The sequence below is a fragment of the Botrytis cinerea genome, chromosome 18 (genome assembly GCF_000143535.2).
Source record: "Botrytis cinerea B05.10 chromosome 18, complete sequence".
NCBI lineage: Eukaryota > Fungi > Ascomycota > Leotiomycetes > Helotiales > Sclerotiniaceae > Botrytis > Botrytis cinerea.
Window position 1 is genome coordinate 164,403 of NC_037327.1, and position 18,267 is coordinate 182,669.

Below are 18,267 nucleotides of genomic sequence, written 5' to 3' on the forward strand. Positions count from 1 at the left end.
GGGAAAATATGTATGAGAAAGTTTAGTGTCGGAGGACTTTTCATTAAATTTCGACACGCAGATCTGTTCATTCAATTGCCAATAACCTTTCTTCAACCACATCACGAAGTAAATCATCCATTTCCGAAAGAGAAACTCGCCACTTCTTTCTTGGAGATGAATGAGTTATTTTGTGATGTATGAGGAGTAATCTTTGGTTTGGGGGGAGGGGGAGGGGGTTCGTTAACTTGGTGGACGGCTGAGTAGATGGTTGGATGGATGAACACTTTGTTTGCTTGTTTTTTCTGTTTGTTTTTTTTTTGTTTTTTTTAAGTTGGTGGCTGTAATTGGGAATGGGAATCTGATGATGTGTGGATGGAAGATGCATTCTTTGCTTCGCCTTTTTCTGTTTTCTGTTTAGTTATCTCCTCGTTTATTGGAATTGGTGCTTGGTGGTTGACAATTGAAATTGAAATTGGGGAGTTCGCAGATTTGAGATTTGAGTCGCAAGAGTTTGAAGGGAGTAGAGATGGAAGTGCAAATGGGGATGGACGGATGAATCATTGAGGTTGATGTAGACGAATGAACTTGTCTTTTTCTCTTGGACTTTAAGAGTCTTGGAATTGGGAATTGGGAATCTGGAGTTTGGTGTTTGGTGTTTGAAGCTTGAAGTTTGGAATTTGAAATTTGGAATTTGGAACTTGGATTAGATTAGAGGATTTGAAGCAATGATGTATAAGAGGTGGCTCCTTTTATAAATTATTGCCTCTTTTCTCTTCTTTTCTTTTCTTCTGTCTTCTTTACTTGGGATTTGTAATTATTTGGATCGGAGGTTCTTAAAGAAGTTGGAAACCTAAATGAAAGTGTGATGACAACAAAATGAATTTGATAACCTGTAACATCTTGTGATTAGAGGTATTGGACTGGTGGCACTAGCAGGACTAAGTCGGGGGAACTGGTGGCACTAGTGGGACTGGATTGAAGAGACTCGTGGCATTAATCGTACTGAATTAAGGGACTAGTAAGACTGTATTAAGAAAACTAATAGCACTCATTAGACATCAATGAAATCTTCTTAGCTGATCAGTCTTTAAAACAAGAAGAGATACTTAATCATTTTGAAGAGTATATATGCGGATGCTATTTGTCAAGAGACAAAGAAGAGTTTAGATACAGTTCCTCTATCGTCCACAGGTAGCTTAGTCCTAAGTACAAGGCCCTATTTTACAATCGAATACTTCCTTTTCTTTTCTTCTCTCTTTTTGATTAAGGAATTATTTTAAATATCATAATTAGATTCAATCAAATATATAACATAATATTATATATCTTTAATAATCATAAAATAAAAAGATAAATCAAAATAAAAGTTAAAAAAATAAAAAGAATTTTAATTGATATATCAAAATACAGATTTAATGATTCATTTATTGAGAAATTCATTTTCAATTCTTTGATATTATTTTTCATAATTAGATTTCGTAGAACTCAAATGATCAAATGTTAAATTAAATTCGATATTTAAAAGGCTAAATAAGGAGTAGATCTGTTATTAAATATAGTTTCTCTATTGTTTATGAGTAGTTTAGTCTTAAGTATAAGGTTCTATTTTATAATCGAATACTTCCTTCTTTTCTCTTTCCTTTTCTTTCAATTAAAGAGTTATTTTAAATATTATAGTTAAGTTCAATCAAATATATAATACAATATCCTATGTCTTTAATAACTATAGAATAAAAGGATAAATCAAAATAAGAATTAGAAAAACAGAAAAATAATTTAATTGATATATCAAAATACAGATTTAATAATTCATCCATTAAGAAATTCATTTTCAATTTTTTAATATTATCTTTCATAATTGAATTTTGCAGAATTCAAACAATCAGATATTAAATTAAGTTCGAAATTTAAGAAGCTAAATGAGGAGCAGATCTGTTAATCTTCCCCTCATAAATTTCTGTGGATTGAAAGTAACTAACCCTAAATCAATGAATAATACCAGAGCGAAAAACAAAAGTTGAAATTAAATCGAAGGGGAATTTGAAGAAAAAATAGGCAACGGTAATGATTGACGATGAATCCGAGGCAGTTTCTTCAGTAAATCATCAAAAATTCAATAAATACAAAGTTGAACAATTGATTAAAGAGAAAGTAAATAAGAATAGTAGGTTGGAATCTGAATTAGAACAAAGGCAAGAGCCACAATCCAAGAGACTCTCCGGTGTAACTAATGATTGGATACCTGCTTCGTGTAAACCCCCATTAATTCCTGATTCTGACCATAATGATGGGAAGAAGAAGAAAAAAAGAAAGAGTACAAAGCTTCAACCTCTCGCTTTACAAAACCTACTCCTGAGAAAACGAGAAAAGTCAATCATACGACTGCAACAACATCGGAAGAAAAGTAGATAGAGATCTCTGGTTCTTCTCAGTCGTCTCATCTGCTGTTTTATAATCGCATTTAAAAGTAATAAAGCAGAGAAGCTTCCAAGTTCAAGTTGGAGCCCGATGCCCCTGATTCTTCACGTTCTTCTCGTCAGCCTTAACTTAAATCGAACTATTCAAAATCTCAACACTATTGTAAAGAAGAAGAAGAAGAAGGTTCAAATATTGGATAAGTTGATGAGGCTTTGAGGCTTTAACTTTTGATTCTCATAGAGTTTTGGGGAAGGTGCTAGTGTGGTTGATTAGGGAAGGCTTAGAAATTGACGAGATCTTTGAGAAATTTGTTGCGAATTATAAAGGAAATTTAAAAAGTCTTAGACAGGACGCTCGCAGCGTGAAGAAAATGAAATAAACTACTTTTATTTTCTTTTCATCAATTTTATATATCGAATTTGTGACAGTTGTAATATAAATGAATATGTACATGTAAGTACTCACAAGCTCACAAGCGTATTATAGTCACCGAGCACAGATAGTTGTCGCTCAATAAAATCACACTTAAAACAGTCGTTTTGCTACTTTTGTTTTATAGTTTAATAATATAAACTCTACTTTATATATATATATATAAATAAATAGTTTATTTTTAGTATTTTTATATGCAATAAAATATACAATAAGTTTTTTCCAAAAAAAAACTTCTTTAAAAATACTGAAATTTATTAATAAAATAAGTGAAAATCATAGACTTTTATAATTTCATTTTTCAAAAATACAAATAACAATTTAATTGATTTTAAAAAGTTTTAAAAATTGATTTTGTTAAATATTAATATGGAAATAATATATATAATAAAATTCAAATAAAGTTACTTATTCAAAGTTGTTAATTCTATATAAAATAAAAGTAGTAAAATGATTGTTTTAATGTGATTTTATTGAGCAACAATTATCTATGCTCTAGTACTGCATATATAGCTCTTGTGATTCTACATTCAAAATGTATAGATGATATATGAGTTAGTTGACTGGATCTTTTATGAACACATAATACTTACTATTAAGGTAATACTGATTGCGATAATTGGTGGCTAGGGAGAAAGTGACTAGGGAGGAAGTGGTCAGGGAGAAAACAATTTAGGCGAGAATAATTAAGGAGAAGCAGCTAGCCAGAGATAGCATTTCAAGCAGTATTATCTTCGCTTAAATCTAGAGATAAATCTTTCCTTCACCTCCTCTCCGAAGTCCTGAGAAAGGAGGAACTCGCTGGAGCTTGCTATTGAGGGTAAGGAAACAGGCACAGAGGGCTCAACACATACTTGTATATTTGTATAGATACTAAACATGATTAAATTGCCGTTTTAACTCTTTATAAAATTTACTCCCTTCCCTCACCTTCGCCTCCACTACCAACTCGAATCTCTAATAAGATTAACACTCTCTCCCCTAACCAAATCCAAAACCTCCCCCTCTCCCCTCAACGGTGCTTCAAATTATGCTTATCGAAATGCCGCTTAACACCCTCACCCTGAGCGGGCGGCGATAGAAGGAGATGCTTCGTGCTTCTCTGTAATTTCTGGAGCCAGTTGAGGATTCGTTGGAAGAGGAATCAAGTGAGGAAGTATAAAGGGGCAATTTTGGCCCAATCTTCACGAATTCTATGCACCGATTCCCTTGTCGATAAGCCCCTATATTGTATTTTTTTTCTTCTCATCACTATCTTCTTTTATTTCATCAACAATCTTCCTCTTCCTGAACGCGCGGAGTCTGGAGGCGGGTGAGGGTAGGTGGAGACGTAAGGATGTACTTCGTGCTTCTCTGTCAGGAGGTAACGACCTCCCCATCATCCATCTCTATTCAAATTTCGCAACGTGCCAATTAAAAATTGACGTTAATGAGGAAAAAATAAACACTCTCCCATTACCTCAAGATTGCATACTTCTTCGAATTGTAATTCTCCATCCCAAAGAATGTGGATATGCGTAATATGTCGACGTTGGAACTAGAGGATTAGATTATGGGTTTTGACCTTTAAGTCGGCAGAAGGATGAAGATCTATGACAAGTGGTGGGTATATACTATAAGATTGACTACCTTGACCACGGTGGTGATACGTGTAGGGGGGGGATGCTGGGGGGAACAGTGTTGATGCCTGGATCTCATATGCTAGCCTTGAAGTCAAAAGATTGATCTTACAGAATCTTACTAATTTCTAACGCCGCTAATAGTATTCTGTTTCTTTCTATTTCCTCCCCTTTTCCCTTTAAATCCCCTTCCACTGAAGCACCAATATCTATCTCAAGACCACATACTTCATTCAACGTTCCACCAGATACCCAAACCCACGAAACATCCCATCTACACCCCTAGCTGCATCTGTGAACTCGGAATTTAAGTGAGCCCAGGAATCTGCTTCACGGAATGGAGTCCACTTGCCTCGTAGATAGTTGGTTGTAGGGTTAAAAGTGCTACCGAATGGGCGACGGAGACGAACTTTTTCGAGATAATTCCAAGTGGATAGGTAATATTAGTTTGGTAGGCCCAAAGAGAAATGATGGTATGTATTGGGGGCCCATTAAAACAAAATAGAGATTGATTGAACCAGATAATGATTCCCCAAAGCGTATCAGTAAAAATATCCAGAAGAAAGTTATCGTATAAAAAATATAACAAACTATCAATTGTCTCCATCCCTCCCACACCCCCCCAATCCCCTGCACTACTTTTTACTGGACCCACCTGACGTTCAAAAACCAAGGTTTTCTCTCCCGAGTCTTCAGTATCATAAGTGGCGCCGATGCCCAATCATGTAAGGAGGAGGTAGTCGATGCGAATAATGCTCGGTGTGAGATGGATTTCAGCCAGGACATATGGATAAAAGCCATACGTGGTGGAGGAGGTGGGAGAAAGTGTGACTGACGTTAAAGTTAAATTATGGTTTTGCGGATACAGTTGGGTTCATTGTTGGATGTGCATAGGTATTCGGCTGGGCGGAATAACAAGTATCTACTTCTTTCGAATACGCCGTATTCTTTCCATACAAATTCCCTCTTCCTCGAGAGAAATACAAAGTATCTCTGGGTATTCTTGATTTATGTAAATCTTGCATTTATTTAAGTACTCGGTATGTTTTTTGTTGGCAGCCTGGAGAAAATGTAAAGCGTGTTCCGCGTGAAGGATTTGATTTTCGGTAAGCGCAGTGTATGGGCTGGTGGATGAAGAGGCAGATCTGATCTGGAAACAGGCAGCAAGGCTGTGAGGTAGCGGGGTACTAGATTTGAGAAGGCAAAGTTAGCATAACTCCAGAAAATTGAGCGAGCCATGGGGACTTAGAGGCTTGCCTGGATGGGCGTGGTAGGCTGTGGCAAGGAAGGGCTGGTGGGGTGGGATGAGACATTTCAAGATGTGAAATTTGGAAAGTAAATATTTGAGCGGAGCGAGCTATGGGGGGTTGTCCCCATGAGCAATCAACCCAAAGAGAGGCTCCGCTGGTTCTGTAGAGTCCATTGCCATGGAGGCAGACCATACGAATGGAAAACATTGAAATGGAAATTGATACCTACGAAACTTCTCAATTAAATGACCAAATGGCCATAGAGAGATACTTGGGGATAGTGATTCCTGATACAAGGATCGATGCTTGTCTGGATGTAGAACTCTTGAGTAATCTCTTCGAGTTTCAAAAAAAGATTCATTAGTACAATGTCACCCACTCAAAGAGATGAGAAATCGGAGAGAAAAAGAGATATATGAATGAGAATATACCAATAAGATGTCTTAATAACAGCTGAATGTGAACCCGTCAATGAAGAAATGTGTAAATCTCGATAATGCGGATAATAATCTTGTGGACATCGATTAGAACCCGAACCGGAAAACGTAAGTGGGGTTATGATGGAGAGGATAAGGAAGACAACGAGGAGGAGGGGATTGGTGCATCGTATTTTGAAGAAGATATGATGAGCGAGTGATCGAACGAGTGAACGAGGTTGACATTAGTTGATACTGACCGCAGATCTTCTCGCAGGCGTTGGACTTTGGCTACTCAATGAGATCGATATTGATATCAATATCGCAAAGAAAGGAAAGGGAGGAATGATGTTATATTTTCCATAAGCACGAGAATGCGTATGAGTATATAGACGATAAACTGAAAACAAAAAGAAGACTAAAGGATAATGAAAGCTTCTCTTTTCCTTAATCGTTCTACATCCACCATCTCTAACTCAATTATCACCATCGCCCGCGTTTGCCGCGGCAAAACGCGACAAACGCGACAAACGCGACAAACGCGAAAAATGCCACAAAAAGCCAATACTAATTATACTTCGTATACTTACATCAGACCAGATCCTTTATCGTTTTATGCCAAATATCTCCATCAACATCATGTATTAAATCCGAAAGTCTGTGGGCGGGAAGATCTACGTGCGAACTCATCAATAACGTGCATAGTTGGGCTGAACTGGAACCTCTAAAATGGAAATCAGATATCTACACCTATAATACAGCATAGGAATACATAACACTTCATACATGAACTATAAAAGAAGTACGCGAAGTCAAATTCTTCATTTCACATACATATATCATGTTGTTTCTGAATATGAATGGAGCTTCGATTTAAAGGGACTTGACCCTTTGAGGTCTAGCTCTCTTCACGAGATACTAATGCCCTGTCCTGTATAGACTATCAGTATATGAGAGAAGGGATAGACCTAGTTCCCCCACTTCCTTCAGGTTCGCTCATTGTTAGATTAGTCATCTTTTGATTCTCCCGCCAGTCCTTTGTAGAAATATTAGATAGCCTCTCGAATGAGTAACGTGGTTTAACACCGAGTGCACCATATCACCGAATGCACCACTTCAAAATATACCAAAATTAGCCTTTTCCTAATATTTATATCTTAATAATTAATCAATATTTTTTTTTTTAAAAAAAAAAGATTTATTAATAAAAAAATGTCTTTTATAAAAATATTAAGTTTTTATATAAAATTTTCTATTATGTTTTATAAAAAGTGGAAATTGTTATGATTTTCGTTATAAAAAATCTATCTTTATAATAATTATTATATTAATTCAAATTTCTAATAAATAACTAAATTTTTATAATGTTTATATAATTAAATGTTACAATTTCAAATTTCGAAAAATTATATTATTAAATAAAGAAAGTGTATAGTTATATATAGATGTATTTTGTATATAAAATTTGTAGTGCATTTGGTAATATAGTGTACTCGGCGTTAAACCATGTTATATGTAAAGGCTTTCTCAGAATATCTAGATGACTATAATTAAAACAGACCTGGATTTTAATAAGCTCTCGCCCGAAGTTGCTCAGGAGATGTAGGCATTAAGCTATCGTAGCCAAGCGCTTCCAATTCAATTATACTGTGTACCCAAACCAATTGATGTAGAATGAGTGAAGACAGTATATGTATCTAGCTTTGGATTTGTATACTTTCTGGCCGCACGAATGATCTTTATAGAATTTTGTACAGCTTCGGCTTCAGCTGCATTTGGTAAACCTTTGTAGCGGATGGGGGTGTTGTACTTGGTTCATTATATGCTTTAGTACTGAAATGCTATTAATCAGTTAAAGTAGTTTATTAGTGCGTGCATCATATCAGTACGTGCACCATTTCAAAATACACTAAAGTTAGATCTTTTTGAATATTCTTATTTTAATAACTAATCATTATTTTAGAAAAAAAAAGGATATCAAATAATTATACAAAAACAGATTCTTATAAATCTAGTTTTTATATAAATATTCCTATTAAATTTTAGAAAAAGTGAAAATTGTTACGATTTTCGTTACAAAATAGTTATTTCTATAATAACTACTTTATAAATCAAGTTTTTCTTAAAATTAATTAGATTTTTATGATTCATATATAATTAGATATTTTATATGAAATTTTCAAAAATTTTAATCTGTAAATAAAGAAAGAGCATGGTTATATATAGACGAATTTTGTATGTAAAATGAGTAGTGCACGCACTGATAAACTACGTTACTTGTTACTTGGTTGATGATAGGTACTTGTGGCTGTGGATGAATCTTGGGGCTAAAGAGATGTTGTGGCTGTGGCTGTGGCTAGAGTTCATGGTTGAAGTGGAGGCTCAAATCAATCCAAGATAAGAGTCGACGCATGCCGAGGTCCTGCTAAATTTCAACCTTCAACCTCCGATATCCCGACATCCCAGCATTTTTTCCCTTCTCCTCTAGGAAAAAGGCTTTCACGTGTCTTTCTCCACTGTCAAATGCAAGGACCTTCCATATCCACATATCCACATCCATTACTACGAGCATGTATTAAATACAGCTAGAGAACACATAAATGAATGAATACTGTGTTCTTACAAAAATACGTCTACGTGTAATGAATATAACATAATGGAACGAAACAAAATATATTAACACACTACGAGATACTCTGCTCACTTCATTTTGTTAACAATCTATCTCAACCTCTGTTTACTAGGTATTCATCCACCACCTGCAATAATACTCTCAAAAACCCTTAGAACTCTCAAAAATTTCTGTACTATCAGAACTCTCAGAACTCTCACAACTCTCAGAACTCTCACAACTCTCAGAACTCTCATTGATTTCATCACCTCCAATAATCTGAGAAGTCCTCTTACCAGAAGAGTTCCGATCATGGGAATGATATTGTAACACCCTCTTTGGACTTGGCTTCCCAAAGACCTTTGGTGTGGCATTTACCATTCCCTCCTTCTCCTTCTCCTTCTCCTTCTCCTTCTTCTCCTTCTCCTTCTCCTTCTCCTTCTTCTCCTTCTCCTTCTCCTTCTCCTTCTCCTTCTCCTTCTCCTTCTCCTTCTCCTTCTCCTTCTCCTTCTCCTTCTCCTTCTCCTTCTCCTTCTCCTTCTCCTTCTCCTTCTCCTTCTCCTTCTCCTTCTCCTTCTCCTTCTCCTTCTCCTTCTCCTTCTCCTTCTCCTTCTCCTTCTCCTTCTCCTTCTCCTTCTCCTTCTCCTTCTCCTTCTCTATTCCAATTCCTTGCCACCATCTCAAGAATCTCCAACATCCCCATATGAAACAAAGGAAAATAGAACCCGCCATCAGAATCAGAAAGCCATAGAATGCCGGAAGGACTTCCACTAACCTGGAATCAAACACCTCATCCTTGTTGATTTGTTTGGACTGGAGACGATATTTATTGGTATTGGAATTATGATAACGTTGGGACCAGGGAAGTCTAATGCATATTGATAAAATTAGGTTTTATTCACGTCGAGAAGAAAAGAAAAGAGGGAGATGCTAAAGGTTGGAAAGGGATATGAATAATAACAACAATAACAGTATGCCAAGAGCCGGTGCGGGTAGTAAAAAGATGGATCTCTCTCATACGGAACAAAAGGAGGTATGTACTTACTCGGCTAGATTCCTTCCTTGTATACTGTCTCCACTTCCTGCTAATCTGCCGATTCCTAAATTGGAAACTACTCCGTTCAAGCATATGATTAGTAAAGCAAAGACCAAAGACTAAAGGCCAAGAGAATATTCAATACAAGAATAAATCATGTTGACTCACCACTTCCACCCGCAGAAGCAGGAATCCAAGTCCACCAAATTCTTCCTTCACAATGTCCTCCTAAAGTAGATGACATGTTGGCATAGATAGGCGAAGTCGCTATCATACGATGCATACTTGAACCAAATCCGGCCGACTCTCCTTCACGAACAGCAAGCCATTCCCCATTCGACCCTTTCCATATCTTCTTGGAAGAGTGAGGGTCGATTTCGTAATGTCCGATGAAACCATAACCGCGCCACTATTTGATTGATTAGTGTTAACATCTAGAAACAAGGATGTATGAAGGAATACATGATCGAAGGTGTGGGTGAGTGAATAAATATATGTATGTATGAGTATAAGTGTAACTCAGCAGGAATAACATACCTTTCGAAAATCTTCACATGTTCCCCATATCCAATCTGAAAACGAACTCGGAAGAAAATTGTCAATGTAATAATGGCCGACATTGACAATCGTCTCCCCAACTCCTACTCCTACACTATCCCCTCCGAAACTACCAATTTTCAGATTTTGAATATCAGCCGACTCTCTCCCTTCCCTCATTTCCCCCCCTCCAATACATCCCCATCTCTCACCAAAATTTGGGAAGGATTGAATCCAAAACCTTTCCATCCACCCATAACCTCCCCCAACGGCCAATAATCCAGTTTGTCCAAGTCCATATTCATATTCCCAAAACCAAGGTTTTCTTCCCCATCCTTTGAATTCTCTTTCCTTCATATCCATCCACCCATTGCGTATGTATGGGTTTCCATTTTCTTTTGCACGATTGCATTCATATTCTGGCATCGAGAATGGACCAATGATTCCAGTACAACCCTCTTCGTATTCATATTCATAGCGAAGGAATGGATCAAGAAGTGTTTGACGGGCCAAGTTGACAAGATGAAGAGCTTTTCGAGGGGAGGTAGTAGGAGTTTCGAGGGTAGGATTCTTTGGATCGAATGGATGTTGTGATTCGAAGAAGAGGAATCTGAAGTTTATAGATGGTTAGAGACAGGTCAATGGGCAAAGTCTTGGTCAGATGAGTGAGTGAGGGAAGTACCGGACAGGTAGACTGGTAGAGTGGACGACAAGGTGCCGGATTGGCAGAGTGTATAAATATATGACCAAGTATCAAATCGGCAGAGTGAGTTAAGAAAAAGAAAGAAAAAATCGATTACATACGATTTTGGAGGCGGACCACTCTTTTTAACATACCCCGAATATTTATCAGGGTGCAATATTCTTCCAAGGGTTCGAAAATGCAATTTGATCAAAGTATTGTTTGTTGGTGGTGGATCTTTCAAACATGTCATCAATGGAAGTGCCGCTCCTCGTGGATATTCTGGATATTGGGAAAGAAATGGTAAAGCCAGATTTTGGAAATGAGGTTTACATCTTCCGATGACAGTACAATCATGATGTTCGCGAATTGGTGGAGTTTGTTTTTGTTGTTTGTTTTGCTCCGATCCGATGTCATCACGAGAAGAAGACATTTGAAGGTTTAAAATCAATGAGTGAGCAAGCCCGTTGGCTAATTGAACAGGATTGAATATGAAAATAGACGCATCAAATGAATTGCGCTACTTTCACAATTGATGTGGAATGAACTGATGTTATTGATGGTGATGGTGATGGTGATGCTGGTAGCGGTAGTATTCGTGTCTTTTGTTGTGTTGGGAAATTTGAGACTTTGGGTATGAAACAGAACAAAGAAAAGAGAACTGTAGGGAAAAGCATCGACTACATGACCACGCTTGCCGACACTACCTAAGTAGGTGTTCTCATCAATTCTTATTATTCTCCCTCGCAACGCTTGTCAATCTTCATCATTATCATCTACCGGTCCTTCACGGCAGTGGCCCTCGGAGAGCCAGCGGAGCGGCGTCCATTCTTATTCCACCCTCACTCACCACCCGTTGTCCATTCTCAAGACCACTGTCCATTCTATTTACGACCATCGCTCTCGAAGTTTCAGCGGAGCGGCATCCATTCTTATTAAATCCTCGCCTCACTACCCGCTCTCTATTCTCGCCATCCTTGCCATCCTCACCGCTCTCATTCATTCTCGCAACACTCATCTATTGCCACCATTCTCATTAACGGGACTCTCACAACACTCATTAATTCACACCACCCACATTCATTCTCACTACCGATACCCTCACCAATCTTCATCGACCATCATCAATCACTATGGACCATCTTCTATACCCCCAAACCCAAGAAGAATATGATCTTGCTATATCATTGTTGAATGCCGCAAATGGTACAAGGGTGAAGAATCCTCCATCCGCTTTCAATAGCTATCCAAACCCGGCGACTCTGACACCAGCCCCACAAGGAACCTTTCTCTCAGCGATTCGGAGTACTATTGTAAAGTTTATTCCTGTGCTTGGCTTTGTGGCTCCTTATGTCTTTCCCATCCTTGTTGTATTTTTGGTCTATCTCTTTTGGGACATCATCAATGGCATAGTTTATACAATCTATGGGGTCTTCCGAACTGGCACCCAGATATTATCCATCATTGGGACTGTAGGAACATGTGCCAAAACACCCTTGGTTTGTTTTTACACAGCATCTTCATCCTTCGGATCAGCACATGGGTTTAAGAATAAGCCACCACATTCAACACCAAATCCATCCAACACCCAACGTCGATTAATACCAATTCTCAACTTGGAAAAGCCATATAAGGTTTGGTCTGATCAACTCAATTCTGATATGGATGAATTATTCAAGGTTACCAATACTGGAACGCTGGATGGCGAAGTCCCATCTATCACTGACCTCATGATATACAATACTCGTATCACCAGTGCAATACAGATCATGTCAAATCGCAATAGCGTTGATCTACGTGACAAAGCAGCTGCATATCTGATCCCAAAACTCCAAAGTCTTCAGTCAACTACTTCAGATCTTCACAGAATGTATGAGTCCTATCGACGACGCTGGGCTGATAATTTGACCAAAATGGCAGCTGAATATGAGAATGTTGCAAACAAGGTCGATCGATTGAGACAAGAATGGGAACTCATCCTAGATGAGGTGGTTAAGAATGGTAATGAAGGAAAGGGAGATGGTGTACCTCAAACTGAGTCTATCCTGCGGAAAGTCTGCAACGAAGGATACAAAGGATCCCTTTTCTCTTTTGGCAAGGTCAAAAGCAAGCCTGATCTTTGTACTTATGAAAAATTGGCTTCAATGAAATATCAACAAATCTTAACGGAGCGTCGAAATCATGCCATTCTTCAGAAGGAAACATCATTGGTTTGTCAGAAAGAAAGTCGAGATATTCTCACATTATTGGATGATTTGAAGGCAAAGATACATGTCCTAAAATTGACGGCTAAGTTTGCAGAAGAAGCAAAGTCTAAAGTAGAGATGGACACGAAGGATGAATTGGCAAAGGAAAGAAGAAATATGTGGAACTATTTTGAATGGGGTCGCTGGGACTCTGTATACACAGAGGAGGAAATTGAGAAAATGTCAAAAGAGGCTGAGATGTATGTACTGTTGTCGTTCATCATATTTCTCATGAATCATCATCATTTTTTCTTACCATTCTGTTCATCATCTCTTTTCATCCACCCTCGTCTCCTATGTTTTCTTACTCGACATTATCTTTCTCTGCTGGTCCCAGTTTCTTCAAATTCGCCTATCATCTCTTCTTACTTACTCAAAGTCTCGTCTTACTCATCTCTCATCTCTTTATACTATCTATCTTATTTCTTCTCACTATTTCTCAGACCATCTTTCAAAATTCCTGATATCATCTGTTTTCCTTGTCTTATTACTCTTATTGTCTATTTTCTCATATTCATTTATGTTTCTTCCTTTGAACGTCAATCTCTTTTTCTATCCGTCATCACTTTACCCATTTTATTTTTACCACCACATGCATACATTTCATCTTTTCATTGTTATTCATTCTGATTTGTTACTAACTCAATCTCTCTCCAATAGTATTTCTACTATTGGAGAAGATATCATCAATTTACAAGCCCTCACCACGTTCGAAAATAAAGTTACAAGCATGATATTATCAGATGCTAGGATATGGACTTTGATTTTCATGCATAGCGAGTCGTTTTTAAACATGCAAAGTTTTGCAAAGGATAATTTGGATGATGGAGCAGATGGAATTGGCAGGATTTTTGGCCGTAGCGTTGAGGGAGATAAAGATAGTGGAGGGGCTTGGCTGAGATGGGGAAATGATGGTGCGAATGTCAAAAAGGTGTGTTTTTGTATCTTTCTTTTATGTCCTTTCTTCTTTGATGACTGTACCTGTTCATATCAAGGACTTGGTGGATGATACTAATACTCTATATCTAGGGAGATAACAAGTCAAAAGGCAAAGGGAAAGATAGTCCGGCCAAAAGAATGATGGAGTTGAGGGAATGGGGACATGATGTCTCCAAGTGGGTGGAGGAAAAACTTGAGGCTGCAAAGGACTTGAGAGAAATGGTCGAGGGTAGGGTTTGAGAGTTCAAATCTGAGATGGGAAAAGGGTCAAGGGTCAAGGAGGTGAATAATTGAGTGAGTGAGCGATGAGGATTAAAATTGATAAAGTGAAGGAAGGATCCATCGGAACACATACATATGAATTAGCTAAATAGAATACGTTTCATTCTCCTCTTGTACATGGGCCACATAGCATATGTTGTCTTAGTGTGAACGAGAGCACCGCATTGTTATGAGAGCACCGCATTGTTAGAATTTCTATCAAACTCTTCGATACATCACACAATTCAACTATCATAGATTACTATCGTCTATTTAAATGCTTTTTCTTCCATTCAACAATGAGACTTCCCTCCACTAAAACTCCCCCCATTCAATCTACTCCAAATATGAATTCTGCATTTTTCACAGGAATGGTTATTTTTTGGTAAGAATGACCTTCTCTCTTCGTACAAAGAGAGCACATAAAACGAATGTACCTTTTACATCGTGTTTATTCTTAGTATGTATACATTTATATTACATAGAAGAGAAAGCAAAAACATTAGTGAGGATACGGATTTATAAGACTCACTACATACAATTCATTCTATTCAGACCGAGCCTTATTAGCCTCTCTAGTTTCGTTAGCACTACTAGTATTACTGAAGTCACCAACGGCACCTGCGACACTAGCGTCCTTTCAGCGCCTCGCTAGCGCCTCGTTAGTGACACCAGCGGCATCAGCGTCATACTGGCGGCACCAGCGGCACCAGCGTCATGCTAGCATCACTAGAACCTCGCTAGAACCTTACCAGGGCCTCGCTAATGCCACCAGCGGTAGCAGCGTCACTAGCATCTTTCCAGTGCCTCTGGCATCACTAGAACCTCGCTAGAACCTTGCCAGGGCCTCGCTAATGCCATCAGCGGCACCAGCGTCACTAGCGTCACTAGAACCTTGACAGCGTCGCCAGCGTCTTTCCAGTGTCGGCAGAATCTCGCCATTTTCACAAGTGCCACTGTTCCTATCAGCCTCAGTGGCAACATCAGCTTCGTCAGTGTCACTTGCTTCACTCATTTTACATTCTAATTTCAAACATAATTTCACAATTTCGACAACTCACAATCTCAATCACACTTATACATTAACGATAAATGACTGTAAATGAATGAAAATGAATGTCTATCTATCTAGATATTTCTTTACCCTTCTTTCTGAATCAATCAATCATTGAAAATTGAAGAAAAAGGTAATAATTCACAAAAGTTGCCACCTTTCGATGAATCATGACCTCCCTGCTCAGCTCAAATCTACCTCAAAAAAGAGAGTGGCGAGGTCTTCTTGAAGAGGTACAAATGAGTTAAGTTTTTTCTCTCAAAGTTGATTGACTTGATCACTTCTTCGCCTCCTTCAAGTCACCAAAATATACCTGCTTCCCATCGCCAAAAAATCTCCATGTAAGATCCTTTCAATCAACATGACTCTCCACCTTAACTCTCCAACATAACATCTTTCCATATGAAATCTCCCAACACAACTCTTTAATTTGACATTTTCCAACTCAAAGTTCTCCAATATAGAATTTCCCAGCACAGAGCTCTTCGACTTAAAACTCTCCAACTCGACATTCTCCAATACAAATAACTTTGCAATGTAAAATTATCCCAACACATGTGATTCTCAACGAAAATGCACCGTATTATCAGTGGATATCGTGATATACTGTTGACACGGTGTTTCAGGTACACAATTTATGTGTAGATAAGACCTAAAGGCGGCCACATATCTCATTCAAACCCGAGAAAAGGAAGATGTGGATGGTGATGGTCGTGAATGATTGCAGATGGGAAGAATGATTGTCGATGGGAATGGTTGCAGATGAAAATCAGAGTATCTTGTGTGGTGGTATGTTCAGCTTATAATATACAGCTTGTGAATGAAGGTAGATACAATTTATGAGCGATAGCAACCCTTTCTCAATGCATAAACTGCAACTTGTTCAAGGACCTTGCTTTCTTTTGCAGTTCAGGGCGGAATGTTAAGGGTATACTCACGCCCAAGTTCATTCAGATTCAGTAATCATAGGTATATCCACGAAGCTCAAGTTCCAGTCTAAGTTGGTATCTCGACGATGGATGTTTAATGGTTCGCAGGTTTGACAAGCTCGTAGGTGTGTAGGTGAACAGATACGTAGCTTTGTAGCTTTGCAAGTTTGTGAGCTTGGGAGTTTGAGATTTGTAAATTTCGTGGATTCGTGAGTGCATGGATTTGAATGTTTGTAGAATCCGTGGATGTATAGGTTCGTGGGTTCGTAGATTTATAGGTGTATGAGCATGTAGATTCGTAGATTTCGTAGATATATAGACACATGGGCAAATAGATTCGTAGGTTTCGTAGATGTGTAGGCGCGTGGACATGTAGGTTCGTAGGTTCAGAGATATATCGGGTTGTGAGTCTCGCAGATGCGTAGATATGGAGGTTCGCAACTTTCGTAGATATGTGTAGGCATGTGAGTATGAAGGTTTTTGGATTCCGCAGAAGCAACAAGTGAGTAGCTCTGCTGACATTCCAATTCAATAATGTGAAGATTGAGAAACGGCCAGCTCATGAATTCACGGGCTCGAGACGGAGACACTAGAGATAAAGATTATCAGTAAGGAATTTTCTGTAAAAACCACCCACCGACTCGCTCAATCCTTTGAGAAGAAGACTTACCAGCAAGAACAAAACCATATTAATGTTGACATTCGCGCGTCCACGAATATCGACATCAAATTGTATGTATTTGTTGTACACATGGAGGAAAGAAAGAAGTGGGAATACGAAGAAGAGGAAGAGGAAGTTAAGGTAGAACACTTAGTACATGGATGGAACAATTGATAAAGAATGAAAATTTCTAGAATGTTTCATTTTGGAATTTCTGGAAGGTGCATGATGATTGACCTACATAGAACTTGCATTCAATGGTACGCGTGAGACTGTTTGAGGTTGGAAAAGACTGAGTGGAATTGAAATGAACTGAAATGAACTAATTACATACACTCAAAACGACTGGAAGCTGAAGGAAGATAAGAAAAATAAAAATGTTACACTGGTGGTATCAGCCACCACTTGAGCCTCTCACGTGACACTCGAAATTGCAAGTATATTCCTCATACCTTTCTCCGCCATTACTTTTCCAGCGTCATGTTCATGATTTTAAATGGTTCTCATCTTCATAATGTAAGTTGGCAGGTTTGTTTAGAGTTGTTGCAATGTCATTCATTTAGGTACCTATCTATTTGTTCTTGATCGGTCTCCTGCATTTTTATTGAACCTGTGTTTACAACACTCCGAGTGTGAGATGGTGAGGTGATGTGAGGATGATTATGGTTATAACGATAAAGAAGATTGTGACGATTATGATAGATTTGAAGAGGATGGTGTGAAGAGAACGATAGAGAGGCGACAAGACAGCAATAAGGCAGCGATAGAGATGGATGAGAGTTTGGGTGTGAGGTTTGGAAATGGAAGTAGAAGTGGGAAATTGGACATGATATTGAGAATAGGTGAAGGATCAAGAGGAGAAGAGGGATGAATTGGAACCAGAGTTGTTGAAGGGGCCGCTTATTTGTGTGAAATTCCATAATTGGTACAGTAAATCAATTATTAATAGATTACTAAGATACTATATTATTATTATATAATATTTAAATAATATAATATTATATTATATATTTATATAATAATATTATAATATAATTATATATCCCTTATCAAATTGATTTATAATAGAATAAAACTAGCCGTCGGGGAAAAAGAATTTTTCAGACTGTGGATTCATAGAAGCTTTATTTTTATTTTTAAGATATATAAACTTTCTTTTTTATTTATTTAATCTTTATGGGGGCCAGCCCCCAA

General features: G+C 37.9%; 3 protein-coding genes across 3 annotated transcripts; 1 reads left to right on the plus strand and 2 right to left on the minus strand.

Moving 5' to 3' along the window:
• Positions 1 to 4,562: 4,562 nt before the first annotated feature.
• BCIN_18g00145 (hypothetical protein) lies at positions 4,563 to 6,556 on the minus strand. Its single transcript, XM_024698275.1, has 5 exons — positions 6,378 to 6,556; positions 6,133 to 6,211; positions 5,931 to 6,037; positions 4,804 to 5,638; positions 4,563 to 4,743 (listed from the first exon to the last, which is right to left on the minus strand). The coding sequence occupies exons 4-5, from the start codon at positions 5,056 to 5,058 to the stop codon at positions 4,726 to 4,728; spliced, it is 273 nt and encodes a 90-aa protein (XP_024554092.1). The 5' UTR covers positions 5,059 to 5,638; positions 5,931 to 6,037; positions 6,133 to 6,211; positions 6,378 to 6,556; the 3' UTR covers positions 4,563 to 4,725.
• A 2,166-nt stretch (positions 6,557 to 8,722) lies between these two features.
• On the minus strand, positions 8,723 to 11,586 carry BCIN_18g00150 (hypothetical protein). Its single transcript, XM_024698276.1, has 5 exons — positions 11,106 to 11,586; positions 10,302 to 10,911; positions 9,933 to 10,173; positions 9,774 to 9,840; positions 8,723 to 9,596 (listed from the first exon to the last, which is right to left on the minus strand). The coding sequence occupies exons 1-5, from the start codon at positions 11,414 to 11,416 to the stop codon at positions 8,891 to 8,893; spliced, it is 1,935 nt and encodes a 644-aa protein (XP_024554093.1). The 5' UTR covers positions 11,417 to 11,586; the 3' UTR covers positions 8,723 to 8,890.
• Positions 11,587 to 11,621: 35 nt separating this feature from the next.
• Positions 11,622 to 14,553, plus strand: BCIN_18g00160 (hypothetical protein). Its single transcript, XM_024698277.1, has 3 exons — positions 11,622 to 13,429; positions 13,890 to 14,160; positions 14,259 to 14,553. The coding sequence occupies exons 1-3, from the start codon at positions 12,117 to 12,119 to the stop codon at positions 14,406 to 14,408; spliced, it is 1,734 nt and encodes a 577-aa protein (XP_024554094.1). The 5' UTR covers positions 11,622 to 12,116; the 3' UTR covers positions 14,409 to 14,553.
• The last annotated feature ends 3,714 nt before the right edge of the window (positions 14,554 to 18,267 follow it).